General features: G+C 40.6%; 1 protein-coding gene across 5 annotated transcripts in view; it reads right to left on the bottom strand.

Moving 5' to 3' along the window:
• The window catches only part of SYNCRIP (synaptotagmin binding cytoplasmic RNA interacting protein), a 26,760-nt gene extending 8,435 nt beyond the window's left edge, over positions 1–18,325 (bottom strand). For 4 of the 5 annotated variants that reach the window (XM_071443517.1, XM_071443527.1, XM_071443538.1 and 1 more), the window contains exons 1-10: positions 17,986–18,119; positions 16,530–16,689; positions 15,543–15,661; positions 15,258–15,365; positions 13,390–13,503; positions 13,128–13,304; positions 8,070–8,205; positions 7,148–7,353; positions 2,033–2,182; positions 561–682 (exon numbers count right to left, since the gene is read on the bottom strand). In XM_071443517.1, coding sequence (XP_071299618.1) covers positions 561–682; positions 2,033–2,182; positions 7,148–7,353; positions 8,070–8,205; positions 13,128–13,304; positions 13,390–13,503; positions 15,258–15,365; positions 15,543–15,661; positions 16,530–16,677 — 1,280 coding nt within the window. In that variant the 5' untranslated portion in view covers positions 16,678–16,689; positions 17,986–18,119. Of the gene's footprint in view, positions 1–560; positions 683–2,032; positions 2,183–7,147; positions 7,354–8,069; positions 8,206–13,127; positions 13,305–13,389; positions 13,504–15,257; positions 15,366–15,542; positions 15,662–16,529; positions 16,690–17,985 lie in introns of all 5 variants that reach the window. The other variant, XM_071443554.1, reaches the window with a different exon arrangement.
• Positions 18,326–18,651: the final 326 nt, after the last annotated feature.

Here is an 18,651-nt window from a genome sequence, read left to right as displayed (position 1 = left end):
ACACGTGAGAACATTAAGCAGAACACACCAGCAAGAAACTACCTTCTTCTTGTTGTTGTTTTTAACCACGTTCAGCATTTACTAGTGCAAGATCTCTATCAGTATGAGTTTATAAGCTTCATGGGCAGATGCATCTTCTGGAAGTGGCAAGAGAGAATATCAGGACCCTCCTTTCAGTGGGTACTTTACTAAAGAGGGGGTGCTGTATCAATATTACTAAGGCTGCTGAGAGGAACACACAATGCTAAGTTCATCCATGTGACATCACTGCAGAAGCACACGGAAATTTAGAATAAAAAGTGGGAAGTATGTATATTTCATGACCTTCAGACAGTTCCTCCAGTGCTCTCACACTCAATAAGCAGAGCAAGACAGTACCTAAATTATCACTAAACAGCACTATTAGATTTTTTATGCAAACAAAAATGAATCCAACATCTTTCAGAGAAGCCAGAGAACCTGTACAGTATATCTAATAGAATACCCAGATGTTCTAATTCGACAGGATTGTACATGTCTTTCAGAAGCAATACAACATAACTACATGCATTTACACTTACATCTGATTTTTAGCCGCTTGTCTCTGAGCTTTCCGTTCTTTCCTTTTTTGATCTGGTGGCTTAGCAAAAACAATTTCAATGTTTTCTCCCTCTAAATCTTTGCCATTCATTTCTTCCATTGCCTGAAGGAATTAACCAGACTTTAAATATACTTCCAAGCACATCTGAAGTTAATTTTTTTCTACCTTTTAGAGTACGCATTTTTAAATCTGTTATCCAGAGCTAAAATTACAATATAAAGCTAAAAAAAAATTTAGACAATCAGACAGCATAGTATTATTGGGTCCAGTTAGGGATTTCTTCTGAACTTGGCTCTCAAACCCAGGACTTCATGTATCAGTTTAAAAATTTTCCCCTCAAAACTGAAAACAGGCTTCGATCTTTGCAAGCTGTTACAGTTAATGAAGTGGCAGAACTGTCCTCTGAAAGTGCACATTTTGTAATCCATGAATAAATTCCTAATGTCAGCACACATGCAAACAGCAGAGCTTAGTATATTCTGCAATTCCTTTATTTTACTTGCAATATATATCACTTTCTTTTTCAACCAGAAGACAAAAATTAAAGAGTCATTCTGATCACAAGGAAAAAACAGACAAACCAACCACAAAAACCTCCAGCTCCTCCCCAAATCCACACCACCACCTCCCCACAACCCTCTCCTCAAAAAATAAAAGCAAAACAAACAGCAAACCATCAACTCCTCCCCTACCCTCCCTGCCATGTACAGTGCCCACGGGGGCACAGTTACTACTACAAGTTAATTTTGAGCAGAGGAATCCTAAAGATTCTACCACTTTTAGGGACTCTACATAGCTAAGCCCTGACAGGATATATATCTTACTAAGACTCCTCCCATCATCTTCCTAAGCATCTGCTTTAAAACATATGGATATGTAAGAAAACTGAATCCCCCTGTATCCTGCATCCACCCACATAACATTAAAAAAATGGATACACTACAGGCAGGAGGGGAATTACACTTTCCCTTCCTTAACAACACATGACATCAAGACTGGGCTGGCAAAATCCAGGAATGACAACTACTAAATTCTCCAGGACCCCTCATTAAAAAAAAAGAAAATAATTTTTTAAAAAAAGTTTATTCCTGGAAAAATAAATAAAAAATATTACCTAAGTTTTTATCACCTGCCCTAGAGAAATTGCTTTAGATTTCTACCAATAATTTGGTGAGAAGAGTCATTCAACTTCTGGCACTTGAGTTTCAAATGGTAACAACATTATTATCTTAAAAGCTCATCTGCAGAATTACTTAGTGCAGGTGCATTTAAGATCCACTTTTCAAGCTAGAATTGCATCATCCTAGGAGACACCCAGAGAGGACAAAGTTATCAGTGACAGTGTGTTACCATTTCTCCAGACAAAGCTTTTTCTCAAATTAAAGTAGAATACAGCTTCTAAGAACACTACTTACAACACACACACACAGAGTTACAGTCCTCCTCACTTACCTTTACAGCACCATCCCGTTCATCAAAATGAATGAAAGCATAGTCTTTTAGCTTCTTCACTCGTTCTAGCTTTCCAAATTGACTGAAGGCCTTTTCTAGAATCTCCTCTGTTACAGTATTGGCAAGATTGCGTACGAACAAAACTTTTACCTAAAGGGGATTTAAAAAAAAAAAAAAAAAAAAAAGGACTTAGGAGTATGGTCTAATTCCAAAACACAAAATGAAGCTTTGCAAGTTACTGCTATTGGCAGCACTGAAGAAACACCATTACGTTTTCTGAACAGCATTTTACATACATATGAATATGTATACATAAATAGTCATACAGCATGAATTAGCTCCAAAATTCCCTGACAGAAATATTTAATCTGTTATCAAACAGGATTACAAAAGTATTAGTATCCTGAAAGTCAATCCAATTTGTGTTAGTGCTTAAAAGGATCCTACCAGCAGTTATCTTCAACCCAGAACACTATCAAACTTGAGAGAAGGTAACCAGAATTGGTTACACACAAAACAATTAACTTATCAAAACATTTAATTGTTTAGACAGGCTTTAGCTCAGTTATTTGCAGAACAGTCATCACTGTAATATCTAGGTCAGAGGTGACAGGCCTGCAGCTTTCAAGCTGCTTAACTTGTGGTTCCCATGCTATAGCTACACCAAACACCTAATGTCAGGACTGTGCTTGCCTGAGGGGCACTCAGTGACCTGAAGCCACTGCTAGAAGAAAGAACTACAGACAGAAAGGGGATACTAAGGCTGACACTGGCCAATTACCCTTCAACTTTCTCAAGTCAAAGTGTGCTGTTCCCTTGAGGAAGTGTCACCCCCAAATAACTGTGGAAGTTTATGCCCTCCCCTGGTTCACTAAAGCACACACAGTGGGACTCTTAAGCTACACAAAGACCACTCCACAGCTTCTAAAATTAGAAAGGCAGGTAATCATCCAACTCTTGACTAAATCATCAATATAGAGTTTCACCAATCACCAACTGCAAAGGATAAGGGAAAATCTAGAGCAGTCTGACAAAAGTTTAAAATAAACCCTTACTTAACATAGCACACAACATATACCAGAAAGCAGGAATCACCTATTAGTGACCCAACAGGATTGAAAGATTCATCCTTGTGTCCATGCCAAGGCTGCACTTAATGACCAGACATGAGCATGGTTACACGATGCCATCCATGTGCTCTCACAATTTAAAAGACCCTTCCAACTTGTCAAGAAGAGTTCCTTCCACGTGCTGGCACCATGCTCTGACAGTTTAATCACCTCCTACTGCCAAGGAATGCTCAGTCTTACCTGCCTACAATGGAACTGCCAGTCAGCTGCAAGACCTGCAACTTCTCTTACATCCTCTCTGCTCCTACTGGTTTCAAATTAGCCGATGCCATTAAATGACACTGCACATGGCAGCACTGACTCCTGACACTGAAGGTCAACACAAGTAACGCAAGGTGTGAAAGAACCAAGGAAAGCATGCTTTGATTTCTGATTCCACCACATACAGGAATTCAATAAACCCAGACACCTTTTTTGGAGGAACTGCTATGTAACTAAGTTACAAAAAGAACCAGGTCAGACTTCCATAAATCTATCTCACTGACTAGCTGAAGTAGGATTGGATGCAGATTTGGAAGAAGGGATACTATAGACCATAAATCTAGCCCAGTGTATCAGCTCTGGACTTTGGCAATAGTTAATTCCGGCTGATTCTCGGGAGATCATAAAAGTCATAGCCAACTCCACCAGGAAAGCTGTTTTCTATTATGTATTAAGCTTCTCCTACATGTCTTGATGGCAAGAGCAACCTTTATGTATTGTAACACATACATAATAACCATTTTTAGTAAAATATCCTAACTGCTACCTTAACTTTATTCCATGGAAATGAATTACAGGAAGTTCTGTGATGTAATCAATGGGTTTGAAAACCATTAACTTTAAAAAAAATGTTCCATATTCTTGTTCTTTAGAAAAGGATGAAAACTACAACCTCACGAGGAACCCTAAGCAGCCTAATAAATCCATGATGACTGACATGATTAAAAACTAGATAGAATAATCACTATTTTTTAAAAGATGCACTAATATAGTGTTTTTTTAAGAAATAAAAAACCAACTAATTTAAATTTTCCCAATGTAGACAAATCCATTAATCTCTAACAGCTGAATTTTTAACACCTTTGCTCATGTTACTGATTAGAAGTATAACTGAATGAGTCAAAGATGATGTAAAAGCTATTAGGCAGGTTAAAGCATAGGGTGAGAGAAGATGAACCCATTTTTACTTAAGCCAGCTAAAAAGGAAGGGAAGTGGAAAAAAAAAAAAGAAGTCTTCTGCATTAAAGCTCACACATTATTATACTAAAAATCCATAGATACTTGTAACAAGCAATATACCCAGCACCAGCATTTTGTTTTCAAGGCACAACTCACATTTAAAAAACTGCTTAAGATTAGACTATCCCAAAACCTCTGGTGTCTGCTCCTTTTCCTCCTCTTACCTACAGCACAAACACTTCAGGCCACATTCTCCAAGGGATACTAGCCCTGTCTCTTGTCCTGTAATCTGCCAGACAGCCACAAGCATAAGACTTTATTTAGCTGCTTAACCTGCCACTCCAGAACGTCCTCTGCAGCCTCAGCCATCCTACAGAAATCAAGTAAAATATTAATAAATTTAGCTAGACTACAGGTGTAAGAGGCAACAAAATGACACTTAGGAGAAATTTAACTATCAACACAGCTGCTTGAGAAGTTGGAAAAAAATTCACTTTGGACCAGAAGTCAATACCTTGACCAATTATACTCTGATCTGTTAGAAGGAGCACTTATCTCCTCTAGCACATCCATCTAGCTTGAGAATCTAGCTTCATCTCTCATCATGCTCAAGCTACTTTGTATTTAAGAAAACAGTCCATTTAAATGAAAAGTATTTACCCATACAGTACTCTCCACAACATTTTATCAAAAGGACAAAGGAAAACAGACTCGAGTAGACATTTCAGAAATTTATATTAGTAAGTGTCCATATATGATGAAATGACATGCTGCTTCTGAAAGATTTAGAACACTGTTCATCTTCTGGCTACACGTGTGAATTTGTCTTCCTTATAGCTTGCTCTTATGGACTTGTGTTTCTAGCAGTCTTGACAAGAAAACTGATGACCAGATGATTATTCTGATAAAAACAACCTACTTCTCCTAGTCACAGTTTCCTCCAGAGCCTTCTACCACAGCAATGTGCAAGATGACATGGGTCAATAGCTTTCCCTTTGCTCTGGACTAACAGTAGTCAGAAGCACTGACAGCCAACCTGCAGCTCACATCCAGGAGATTACTGACTGCAGCAGCAGCTTCGCTGCTCTTTCTCTTAGAAGAAAGATGCCAAGAACAGAAAATAAACCTTACACTTAGAGAAGGGCCAGATACAGTGAGCTTCTGCACGTGTACAGCAGGTGGCCAAAAAAGACTGGAGTAGAGACTTTCCTTGTTGCAAGAATAAACTAAAGGACACAGCCAGTGAGGAAGGTCAGACACCAATTATCATCTCAGTTTCTGTCTTCAGACACAACCCAGATGGTCTCTGCTTTTTCAGTATTATTCATAGAGCCTCACTTTTCCATATATCTTCAACCCAAGCTTCATGTCCTATCTTTGGCATGTGGCACCAGATGTATTCAAGTTGATTTTATCCATGTTTTCTATATTTCTTTCCTTCGTTTCCATGTTTCTTCTCTTTTCATGTCCCATTTCAAATACAACACAATAGAAGGTATTAACATATTCAAATAAAACTGTACAGTAAATGGGGCAAACCACAATCAAGCTTTAATTTCTTTAGCCTTTTACTCTGCACATCTGCAAACTTACTTAGGAGAGATGCTTGATTATGTCCCCTATAATTTCCTTTCCATCTATTCTGTTTTATCAGCAGAAATTGCTGCTTATTTATTTTAACAGTTTGGTGGATTAGGTCTCTTCTCTTTTGAGCCAAGAAACTAAACATACAGGCTGCCATATTTAGGTAGTGCCACCTTCCACAAATTTGACCTGCAAGACTCCTTCCCTACTGCTGACAGTCTATCATGCTGGGCAAGAAAAATAAAGTCTGCAGACAAGATAGTCCAAAAGCTTCTGTAATACCTGTATTACAAAAGCAGCTTTTTCCCTAAAATGAGCCCCCACCCCAACCCTTTTCCCTTATGGCTCACCAAAGAGGAGATCCCAGCCAAGCTATCTTACTAGGTCCATCAAAGTAGGACTCCAGCAAGTGACGTGTCTCAGATGAGAGTAAAAGCACAGACGAAAAGCAAGCAAAGAGAAAGAGATAAGGATACGGGCTAGCTAAGAGATTCCATTAAACAACTCAGCTACACAACACAACTGAAAAAGACAGGGTTGGGCAATATCTGATGGGAAAAAAAAATAAATCAGGTAGTTTGTTTCTGGCAAGATACCAGGCACATATATAAAACAACTGCTACAACGTACTTCAAAATGTTAACAGTCCAGACTTCAGCTTCACCTCAATGCTCAAAATCCAAAACATTGCCAGTCTAGGTATTAAAAGGAATTAACTCCCTCAAATTAAAAATAACTACCAAACTCCAAATACAAGCTAATTGCTGAACTTCTCAGAAGTAACTGCTAATAGCAACTTTGAAAATACACTTGTATACATTTGAACACTGACACCTTCTTTCTAATGCTGAAGTGATACAGTTCCAGGTTTAAAAAGAATTAAGGCTGTTCCGTGAGGATATCTCTATTTCTGTCCTTCCAAATACTAGGGTACATAACTATTTTAACTCCAGGAGTCACCACCATAACTTCCAAGTAAAAAATTAACGACATCATCATGTGTGTCATTTTGGCAAAAATTACATTCACTATTAAGCCATGGGAACACAAAATGATATAAGGCCATATAGAGTTTTTAAATCCACACAATTTCTGAGGTATATTCATTTCTTATAATCACACCTACATCTCTGTCAAGAAGGCTGAAAAGATGTTAAATAATTTTAGGCTAATTCCAGGAAATGCCTAATTTGGAACAGAGCACTTTAAATGTACTATGGTCCCATTACAGCTTTATTACCTTTGCCATGACTTCAGGATCTGGGTCTTCTATAGGGTCAGCCCATTCCACTGTAACAACATTTCCCCAGACTTTCACTTTGCCACTCATTAGCCTACGTCTGGCCTGAGCAGCAGTTTTGTGATCTTCATATTCAAGAAAACAGAAACCCCGGTTCTTTTTCTTGTCATCAGGCTGATGATACAATATGACATCTGTAAGACCCTCTGAAATGAAATAAAAGATTTATTTGTTATGCTTTCAATCCATTGATTTGCATCATAAAGTGCAGGTTGTCTTTGTAGCTATGGAAGAATACTACTCTGACTGAATGGAGGAGAGTTAGGGGCAGCCAAAAGTTTTGCTTTGTCAATTCTCCTCTTAAACCCCTAAGTTACAACACTTATCAGTGTGTGCTTTTTCCATAATGTCTAAACAACAAGAGATAAAAGTTGCATGACCCCAATACCTAAAAAGTTTATTGCTCCAAAGAACCTGAAGTCTGTAATTCAGTAACAGAGCAACAGTACCTTTGCAAGTTCAAATATTATCAAAAAGAGATTCTTAAAATTTAAGAATTATAAAGCTCAGAACCAGTTACATTCTTCTGCTTGCTTCAGTTTTGCCTCGAGAAGTTTTAAAACACCCATTAGTATTGTAATTATTAAACTTTTAATTCAAATTTCTTTGAACATATTTTTTAAACATTACACACTTACTCTACAGGTAGAACTTAGAACCACCCATCTAGTCTAATTACAAGTATCTCAGCCCTCAGCAAAACAACGGTTTTTAAAAAACCCAAACAAACCCCAACACATAATATTGAGATAAATGTTGTGTGGGCTTGGTTTGTTTTCATCATCATCATAAGCTAGAAGACAGCACATCACTGACCACATTTGACACCTTCCAGGTCTATAAAATCTAGTCACTGACTCACCTGTTACTTTGCTGAATTCTTCAACAATTTGCTCCTTGGTTTTACTCTTAGGAATAGAGCCAACAAAAAGCCTATTATTGGCAACAGAGATGCATACACCAATGTGTTTTCCAGACCGAATTTCATGGTTGTTGTACTGCAACAAAAAATTTATTGGACAATCATCAGTTACAAATAATTTTCGCCCTCTGCAACAGCAGCATACCAAATATTTAACTTTGGAAAACTCAGAATTGAAAAATTTACTAAATTTTTGCATCTTAACACATTTTTAAGATGCATATTCAACTACTCTGAAGTATATCCATGTTTTCTAAAGTCTCTCCACAATTTCAGCCAACGCTTTCTTCCTTGTTCGAGTCTCTCAACACTTTTTTCTTTAGAAACTTTTTCATATAGAATGATGCAAATCATCAAGGTCAAGGCTTCTCCCTTCACAACCATGCAGAAAAAAAAATGCAAGTTTCTCTATAGGCTGTAGCTATAAATTCTTGATTTGTGTGTAATACAATACATGAGTTGCAATTAAAGTCAAATTCACTTCTGAAGTTCCACAGTTAACAAAAGAGAGTTGTGATCAGGTCTTCTCCACAAAATATTCAAGAGCAACTGGCAAATACTTTCCAACGCATAAACATTACACAAGTCAACAGCAAGAACAACTTTCTAATGACTTGAAATCCTAAGACTTCTGTTAAAATGCTTCTCCCATAACATCTGGAAGATACCCTGAACATGTCAGCAGTTTAAGGGGGGAAAAAAAGAAGGATTACTGCAGACATCTGTTAAGAAAACATCAAAAAATGCCTTTAATTGAGATGAAGACACAGACATACATCATTCAAATAAGCAGCAGGGAGGACAACTGCTGGTATATCAACCCACTTCTAACTGGAAGCCCTGCAACAGACAGCCCTTTAGCTAAGAAAATGAATTTTGTGGTCAACATCTTATTGCCAAGCAGCAGGAAATATTTTTAAAATTTTATCTAGCTATTTATTCTATGATTTATTTTGTGCTTGATGGTAAATCTTACTACATAAGCTAGTTATCCTCCACCCCACCATGCTTTTTATGCAATAAAATCTGGAGAAAGATGTTTATTACTATTTATCTTGGGCAAACAAAAACTCCACTACTGAAAGTTTTCTAAGCTAGGTAACTGCACCTAAAGTGAACAAGAAGGAGAACTGTACATGTGAAAAGGACACATTTTCACAATGAATTATGTCTCAAAACATAGCAGGAGACAACAAAGGACTTCCATCTCCATATCTGTTGCCAATGTGGCACAGGAATAGTTGATTTTTAAGTAGGAAGCTGAAGTAGGAGCAGCGCTAGTTGCATATATATTATCATCACTATTAAATATACACATTAATGAAGAGACAGGTTTTAGTAGCTAAAAAAAGGAGTCCCCTAAAGAAACACCTTTAAAGAAGCTGACAGTTTATTGGTCTATGAAAGTGATCCTTCACTAACTGAACTGTACACTAGAAAACATTTCCTTGCATTAGGAAACTTTTTTTACTGAGAGGGTGCTCAAATACTGGAACAGGCTTCCTAGAGAGGTGGTCAATGCCCCAAAGCTGCCACAGTCTAAGAGAGGCATCTGGAAAATGCTCTTGATGATCAAGATGACCACAACAATTTTGGTCAGCCATGAAATGGTCAGGCAGATGGACAAGATGATCACTGCAGGTCCCTTTCAAATTAAATACTCTATTCTACATGGATAATTGAAAGTATTATCCAACCAGTCCTGCTAAAGTCTTAACACTGAAGTTTGGCTATACATTTAATCGAATGTAAGAGTTGCTCATACAACTCAGTATGTTGTATGAGAGTAAAATTAACAATGTAAAATTAATATATTCTACCATTTTACAGTTTCACTGATAGTTTCTAGTAGTTTTTTCATCCTCCAATGTATTAACCACTATTTTTCACTGCGTGTTCCTCTCTACACAGAAAAGTTGTCAGTTAGGTGTTCTTGACCATCAAGTTGGTAATTTTTAGGTAAATACTTTGCATACCATCTGCAAACTCAGACTAGCCATAAAAAGGCTCAGATCATGATCTGGGTAAAGTGCCAAAACAGTCAGGCTACCAAAGTAGCTATGTCAGCATACTGCTTCCCCCTCCTGTCACCATGGAATCTGTGTCTGAAGTCAGTAGCAGAGATTGCCACCCTCTAGACAATGTAATCATTTTGGGTTTTTTCTCATTGACTTATGTAAGAACTTACTCATGAACAAGTCAAAATATGCAGGTCTGTCCTGTCACTTTACTAACCTATATTTTCACTACCAATTTTAGTTTACTAGGAGCAAACGGTAAGCTGCACCTCCATGCATAGTTAGCAAACTACTTAATTCATCCGTAGTTCCATTCTGATAAGCTTACACCTGTTCTAGTCAAAAATATACTGAATGCTTCAATAGTTTTCAGTATGTTTTCCTATAAGCTTCACCTCAAAAGTCTTTATTCTGTACATATCTACAGTAACCTTATTCACACAGAAATCTTTTGAAAAACTTAACTCTAGCAACTTCTTATGAAATAGGAAGGAGAACTGAACATGTGTGCAAAAGAACACAACTGGAGTTGTAATTCTTAAACAGTATAAAGTAAACATGCTAACAGGGGAAAAAGTGAGATAAAAAAAGTCATACTTTGACAGTGAATACTTGTGTGAACATCTGAGATGCCATTTCTACTTAACTAGCAAAGGGTTAACTGCACTGAATTAAATACTAGTCACAAAAATAGGAGAGAATTTCCTTAATTGTTTTTAAAATAGTTCTGTCTTTGCTTAAGACAAAAATGGAGTGATACTGTGGCCTGATACTGAGAAGAATTACAGATATGAAGAGTAATTAATTATAAGTGGCTTAAAAATGCATATACAAAATCAAGACTTCAACCTTCTAAACTGCAAGATTTCTTGTTAAAGAATAAAGTATGCCAACATTAAGTGTATCCAGAAATTTTAGTTCAGTTTTACATTAAGTTGACCTGCAGACTGTGGAAGATACATACAGCAGCCACAAACATGAATTGTATGCAAAATATGTTACACCAACTCCAAGAACCTGAAGATAGGTCAGTTAATTCTCCACTGTAGTTTGGTATTGACAAAAACAAAGCTGTCTCTTATCACTCAAAAGTGTATAGACAATGCAGAGACTTTCAATCTCATTTTTTTCTATATTGTCCTGAAAAAAAAAAAGCCTCTTGGAAAAAGATGGGAAATAACAGAAGAAACATTATCACAAGGAATCCAGAAAGCTGGGAAGTTGTATACACCTGAGAAGGCTACAGGCAGTATCAAAAAGAACACCACCTGTTAAAATAAAAGGTTATGATAATGGCTAGGACCAAGTGTTCAGTGTTTTGAAGAGGTCTTTCAGCAGTATCTCCCATGCATGTGTAACTAATACAAGTTACAGACCCACAATTTTCAACTGAACTCGACAGCCACAATTTGCTAATAGTCCTGTAAACCACTTTTAGATAACTTGGGAAACTTATATACCAAACTAGCCAGTCAATTATGGTTGAAATCACTCCAAAAAAACCTGACACATATCATAGAATCCAATTTAAGACTAACACTACTTTCTAAGAGTTGAGCATGAAAGTTGAAATACTGCTCCATCAACTGCAACATTTCTTAGCTATTACACTCAGCGGCTGTTTAACTCACAAGCAGGACATAGAGTGCTTTTTTCCTGCATATCAAAGATCAGACATAAAGGGACATCAAGTAGCTCCTTTCCTTGTATCGTTTAGTGGAAGACTGAGGCTAGGATCTGATGTTACTTTTCTGGAAACATGACTTGAATGACTTCCCAGAGCATGTTACCTTTAAGCAAAATCCAGCTTAATGAAGAAAAATTGTTTTGTTTTATTTACTAGGTGCCTCCAAGAACTTATGTGCTTTGTTTCACTGTACTGCTAAGTTTAAAGAGTTAACTCTCAAGTGTTCACACATACACACAACAGCTAGGTGGACTATGAAAGTACAAGGAGAACACACAGTTATCCCCAGTATATCTAACAACCAACTGATCTTATTTAAAAAGCTAATCAGTGTATACCACATTGGTTTTGTACTTCCACTTTTGCAGATATTTGTGTGCTTTCTCAAAACAAATTCCCATTTTCAGCTTGATTTGTCTCCACCAATTGACTTATATGTGAATAGGGTACCTTAGTTTAAGCTCTACCTCATCACAAACCAAGGTTTTTAGTTAACCCTACTATAGTAATACAGTATCAGTACACTTCACAATGAGTATGGCTAGCACTAGCAAGTCATACACACTCATCTTGGTCACATCAGTGTAGCAGTAACCAGCTCAAAAAACTCAAATTTAACTTAGCCAGGAAAATAAGTGCCCTGTGCAAGATCAGGGCAGTGTTTCTCCCCCCCCTCTTCTTTAATGATGGGTACTTCATGCATAAAACCTGAGTTTATCACACCAAACTATTTCATACCTCTGTGTAAAACAGAGGGAATGCTCCTTAGAGTGGCAAGATTTATTATGTTTCCCTGTCAGCTGCAGCTAACAGAACAGACCTTCAATGCTCAAGAGACATTTTTTCCCCATGTGAAGTATCTTATGAAACTCTGTGACTTTGAAGTACTTTTCCAGCACGGGCCCCCTGCTGGTGCAGAAACACATCAGGAGTCAGAGACACCCTGATCAGCACTGCCCTTGCACCCCAGCAACTCCAACATCACTGCTCTCCAGAACTCATACACATGCCGACAGCTCAAAAGTCACTACTGCTAATACAACTTTGATTAATAATAAAGGCTCATCTAACTGGACCAAACAGCAGTCCATCAGCTTTTTTTTTCCCCTGTCCCTAATGCAGTCAGAAAATCTTCATATACAATGAAGAAATAAATTTAACACCTAGTGGATTATGAAGTAATCTAACAATAACAGTTTCACCTTAAGCATTTAAGTACTAGGACCAGGACGACAACTGCTTCTGAGCCAGAGTGCACTTCATCAAAAAAGAAAAAAGTCCAAGAAAACTTACCAGTTTAACAGCTTCCTGAGCTGCTTCTTTAGTACAAAAAGTGACAAAAGCATATCCTCTGTTTAGACCGGTTAGTGGATCCATCATTAAGCGGAGATCCCATATAGGTCCAGCCTTCTCAAATAATGGAACAAGTTCATCTTCAAACAAGTCTCTCGGAATCTTGCCCACAAATATCTACAACAGACATACAAAGCACTGTTTATAAAAAGTATTTCCAATGAGTAAGTCTACATCTGCATAAACATCTTCTCCTTCTTACCTCTGTACCAACAGAAGGTTGCTGTCCTGAATATACAGACTCTGGAGGAGGCCCACCATATTTCCTCTGTCCAGTAGTCACATCAAGAGTGTAGCCAGTTCTCTCCAACAGTGCCTTCAAGCAAAAACTTAAGATTTTAAAATCACATACAAACTGAGCAAGTTTAGCTGCGCTTCATTCACAGACAGACATGCTTCCAATTCCTTTTAAACTGTACTGCTTTGAAGGTCCCACAAACAAATCTACTACTGGTACTTCAACAAGAAACTTGCAAAACAATTAACAGAACTATTAGGTAAAGAAACACTGCTAGAAAATTAGAGATTCACATCCAGTTTTCCCAATTCCTTCATTTTCATTAAAAAAAAAAAAAAGCCAAGTATTATAATAGTAACAGAGCTTCCCTTTAATTAGGAAGATCTTAGTCTGAGCCACTTCTTGTTTTGGCATGTCCAATCCTGCAGACGTTTATGCAGAAGAGTTCCCTGCACTTAATGAGATTACTCATAAGTGTGAAGTTAAAGAACACATGTTTAAGTGCTTACACCCCTGGAACACCATACAGACTGTTTCAGGTACCCAACTACCCAAGTGATAGTACTACTTCCTTTCTCTTATCCCCCCTTCAAATTCCTTGTGGGCTTATACAGGATCCCAGGAAAACTAACCCTCACTAGAACCACTGCATGTAGTTATAGATATAGTCAGATATAGTTACAGGCATAATACCAACTTAAAATGTTAGCTGACATTCAGTATGTAAACACATGAGAAATTCCTCTGAAATTAAGTCTTTCATAATAATTTTGTACAAAGACAAATCAACTCTACACACAAAGAAACTGCATATTAAACAAGCCAAATTATAGTCAAGAGTTAGCAATTTTACAACAACAAAATTGCAGTTATTTTAAATGCTAGAGCCATCAGCAGTAAAAGCCATACTACTTGAAGTTATTAACCAAGTCCTCATAATATTGTTGTTTTATGTGGCAGTGACAAAAACTGCATCAGTTTTTTTTTTAGTTTATAATTAATGGCATCTCAGCCTCAAAGTCAAGAGAAAATAAGATTTTCTAATTTTATAGGGTACACAGTTATTTGTAACAGTCATTTTATACTATATACATGAAGTATCAAAGAAGAAAGATTCTCTGGGGTTCTTTTATGACATCACCTAAACATGCCTGGATGGTTTTCCTTCTCTTAAGCTTTGGTAAAGTTGCTAATCACAGTATTTTAAAATAAATCATTGTATGCCTAACTCTTGAGAAAGGAGTCTCTTGCTAGCAGCAGATGCGGTCAAAAAAAATAATTTACCCATTAAGACAGTTTGGGGTACACTTTATGAGCAGAGTGATTATGTCATAAGAAGTTGGCTAAATCCTAAATCCATTACAATCTGTTTTTTCAGACACGTGATATCTCCTCCCTATTGTGGAGTTGCTCTAAATCTGAACTAAGGGGGTGGAGTGGAAATAACAACAACAAAAAAAAACAGAACACAAAAAACAATCAGCAATAGCTGAACTTAAGCATTTTGAACTTGAGTAACCATGCTGACAAGTATGCACAAACTTTTTACTGCAAAATAGAGTAACTGTCTCAATAAGACATAGAGCAAACTGTGAAACCTTTTTCCCTTTTACATGTTCAGTTCCAGCAATATATTAACTTTCTACTTGAAAAGAAAGAAGTGCAAGACAAAATTTCAAGTGACAGCTTTCAACAATGACAAATATGACAAATACTCTGTAATAATCTTTTTTAAAAAAAGCACAGTTCGAAAACAACCAACATAACTATCACAACAACTCGGAAAAACAAACAACAGATAGACCTCATAGCTTAAATCTTTACTGACATACCTTAATTTTTGCCTCATCTGGTCCTTTGCTAGAATCTGCCACCTTGGTCCCCTGTTTTTCCCTCTGCCTGTATGTCTTCATGACTCCACATAAAAAGGCACTTTTGTTCTGCAAAAGATACAACCTTCAGTTCTGAAAACATGACAAGCCAGAATTTCCTTTTACCTTGAACTAATAGTGTTCACTTTACATATCACATACGGATCACTGAAGAGACTCAGACCTCTTCCCAGACAACTAACAGTTTATCCCTCAACAATTATTCTGTAAACTGCTAAATGTTACCTGAACGTGTGAGAGATCACTGTCTTTAAACTGCTGAAGCACCGCCAGTGCACCTTCTTCATTGAATTCCTTTAAAGCTTCAATAGCTCTTTCATCTAGATCACTATGTGCAACTAGGCCTAGAGAAAAGAAAAAAATTACTAATTATATTTGGTCAGTAATCTTTGTAAAACCTAATGTAGCATCCCTAACACATTTCCATGACCTCTAAATCAATTACTGATTAAAGTAAGTTACTATGCATCAAAAACCATTTAGTTCCTTTGAAGTTAAATATTATAGGATATATAATCCTTTTATTAAAACAAAAAAGAGATAGGACTCAGAGTAAAAGTTACTACATATATGTGTTCATTTGACTTCTGTGAAACCCAGACGTTACATGGGCCAAGTTTAATGTCAATATCCTGAATCTGAATTCAGAGGAGTCTATCAAAACCTACCAAAGCCTGACTTAGCTTGCTTAGCAATGGTACCTTGGTACGCTTTTAGAAGACTATAAATACAAATAAACTCCAGCACTAAAAATGGCCATCACACTCCAAAATCAAGCCTTAAAAAATGCTGGCTATTACCACATCTGAAAAAACCAACACCACAACTTCTACATCCATAAGCCCAAACACCATGTCAGGAAGTATCACTTACACACGAAGATGCATACCAAGGCTTTAGTTTCTTACTGTTACCTACAATTACTGCAAAAAATGCACAAAGACCACATCACCTGCTCCTCCTAAAAATCATCTGTTGCCTATTCCAGCTGTTGCTCTGGTCCCCTGCATACCACCCGTCAGCCCAAGTAGCCTGGGACTTTCCTCTGAAAGATACTACAATAAATTGAAGTACTGAGTGTATAACATCCAGATTTTGGTAAGACTGCAGTTCCCATACTTTTGGAAACCACAAAAAGTTGCTATTTTAGCCCAAAGACAGCAGAATCCAATAAAATATTGTATGTGTAGTTTTGCAAGTCTTAGATCTTACCTGCAACGTAAATTTCATCTAGTTTTTCAGCAACTTTCTGTGGTAAACCAGCATCAAGCAATGTCTGGAAATGCTCAGAATGGGTAACTGCAGCAGAAGTATCCATGGGCTCTTCAGTACCATTCCCATTAACATGCTCAGTAGCCATGTTTCCAGATATCTGTTCAAATGCAATAAGCATCAAAATTAAGCTAGATATATCTTCAGGTAGAACAATTCAAGTGATGATACATGCAACAGACTATCCTATTCTTTGAAAGTCGTGGGAAAAAAATATAAAAAATAGCAGATCACCGCCCTGACACTTTTTTTTTTAGCTTTGCAAGGCGCAGGAAATTCCTCACAAGAAGCACTAACACAAAGGAAAGCCCTAACACCACTGCCTAGGGGGGGTGGGGTAGCTTTCACTGCAGGTTTTACACAACCCAGACAGACACTGACTCACCTCCCCTCTCTCTAACGCACTCCCTAAGACACTCCGAACAAGTTAGAAATGGAGCAAAAAGGCCAGAGCGGGGGTGGCAGGACAAGCAAACCTGCCACATGCACCGCGATACCGTCACTGACACTCGCTGCCGCCTCCACCGCCCGCTGCAAACTCGCTGCCCCTCGGCTCACGCCGCCTCTCCAGGCCCCGGGCGCGGCCGGGATCCCTTCCCGCCTCCACTTCGGTGCCGGCCGGGCAAGCGAGAGGAACAAAGCGCTCTTCCCAGCCCGCACCCACCCACGGCGGCGGCGGCCATGAGCCCGATGGAAACACGTGCTCCGCGCGTTCAGATGTCCTACAACTTCCTCCAGTGACCGACTTCCCCCCCTCCCCGCAACACTCCCGCGGGAGGAGCGGCTCCCCCCCGCCCGGAGCCCCGGCCATTCCCCACCTCTCACCCTATTCCCCCCGGAGAGCGGGTTGCAACACCCCGGGCCCGATTTCACCACCCGGCCGGGAGCTCGCGGAGCCTCCCGGCCCCGCCGCCGCCTCCCGGCCACACTCCTGTCCGGAACAATGCAAGGCCCCGTTTCCCAGCCAGGAAACGCCGCTGCCCATCGCCCACCGCCTCCCGACGTGACCGGGACCACGCCAAACCCGGGAGACCCCGCTCCCCGCGCACACGCTGGGCACCGAGGCCGCGGTTCGCCCCGTGCCCCTCACGGGCAATGAATGGAGCGGCGGGGCCGGCGGGACAATAAGGCGGGAGCCACACGCCCCGCGCCGGCCCGGCTCGGGTGGTGCCTCGGCCGCCGCCGCCACGCCGGGGCCGGCGCACCGGCCCGGCCGGCCCCCGCCCGCCCGACAGCGGCGGCCACGAAGGCAGCGCCAGCAGCTCCTCCACCCATCGCGCAGCGCCCCGGCCCCACAGCGCTGCAGGGCCCCAGCGTGCGCCTCCCGCCCTCCGCCGCCTCAGCCCGCTCTGCCACCCGGCCCGCTTCCACTCCGCCAGCGCCCGGCTGCCCTGACCTGTGTGTGTCTGCGGGGAGAGAACCGCCGTGTGCCAAGGGTCTCTCGGGGCGCGGGTCGCGGCTCGGCGTGCTGAAGCGCTGCCCCCGTTCCGCGCTCCCGCGGCGGTGTGTCCGGGCAGTGCTGCTGCTGGAGCTGGCGTAAAATGGCGGCCGCTCGAGCGCTCACGCCGCTGCTGCTGCTGCTGCTGCTGGCACCAGCCCCGGCCCCTTCCACTCCGCGCGGGGGGGGCGGGCGGAGGGCGGGCGGGAGCGGAGCGGGGGGAGAGGGAAGAGAAGAGGAGGAGGAGGAGGAGGAGGCGCCGCCGCGCGCGCTGGCGCAGCCCCAAAACCCGGGGTCTCCCAGGCAGCTTCGCAAGGGTTATATCGCCGAGCCCCGCCCGCGCGCGCGCGCGCCCGCCCTCCTCTCCGTTCGCCCCACGCGCGCGCTCTCCGCCTTCCATGCGGAGCGGCGCGCGCCGCTGCCTCGCCGTGTCCCTCCCTCCTTCCCGCGGGAAGCGCTGCCCGGGGGAGGCGGCGGCGGCGGCGGGACGAGCCCTGCGCGCGGACCGCGCGCTCCCCGGCGCCGCCCGCCTGCACCTGTGCGGGCTCGGCGCTGGCGGAGCGGCCGTGGCCGGACCGGGATTGGGCGAGCGGCCGTTCCCACGGCGCGCAGGTGGCACAAAAG

Source organism: Agelaius tricolor, unplaced genomic scaffold, assembly GCF_023055355.1.
Source record: "Agelaius tricolor isolate 1412-34295 unplaced genomic scaffold, bAgeTri1.0.p SCAF_1, whole genome shotgun sequence".
Taxonomy (NCBI): domain Eukaryota; kingdom Metazoa; phylum Chordata; class Aves; order Passeriformes; family Icteridae; genus Agelaius; species Agelaius tricolor.
The sequence above is the reverse complement of the archived record's forward strand: the minus strand, read 5'-3'. Positions and strand labels throughout refer to the sequence as shown.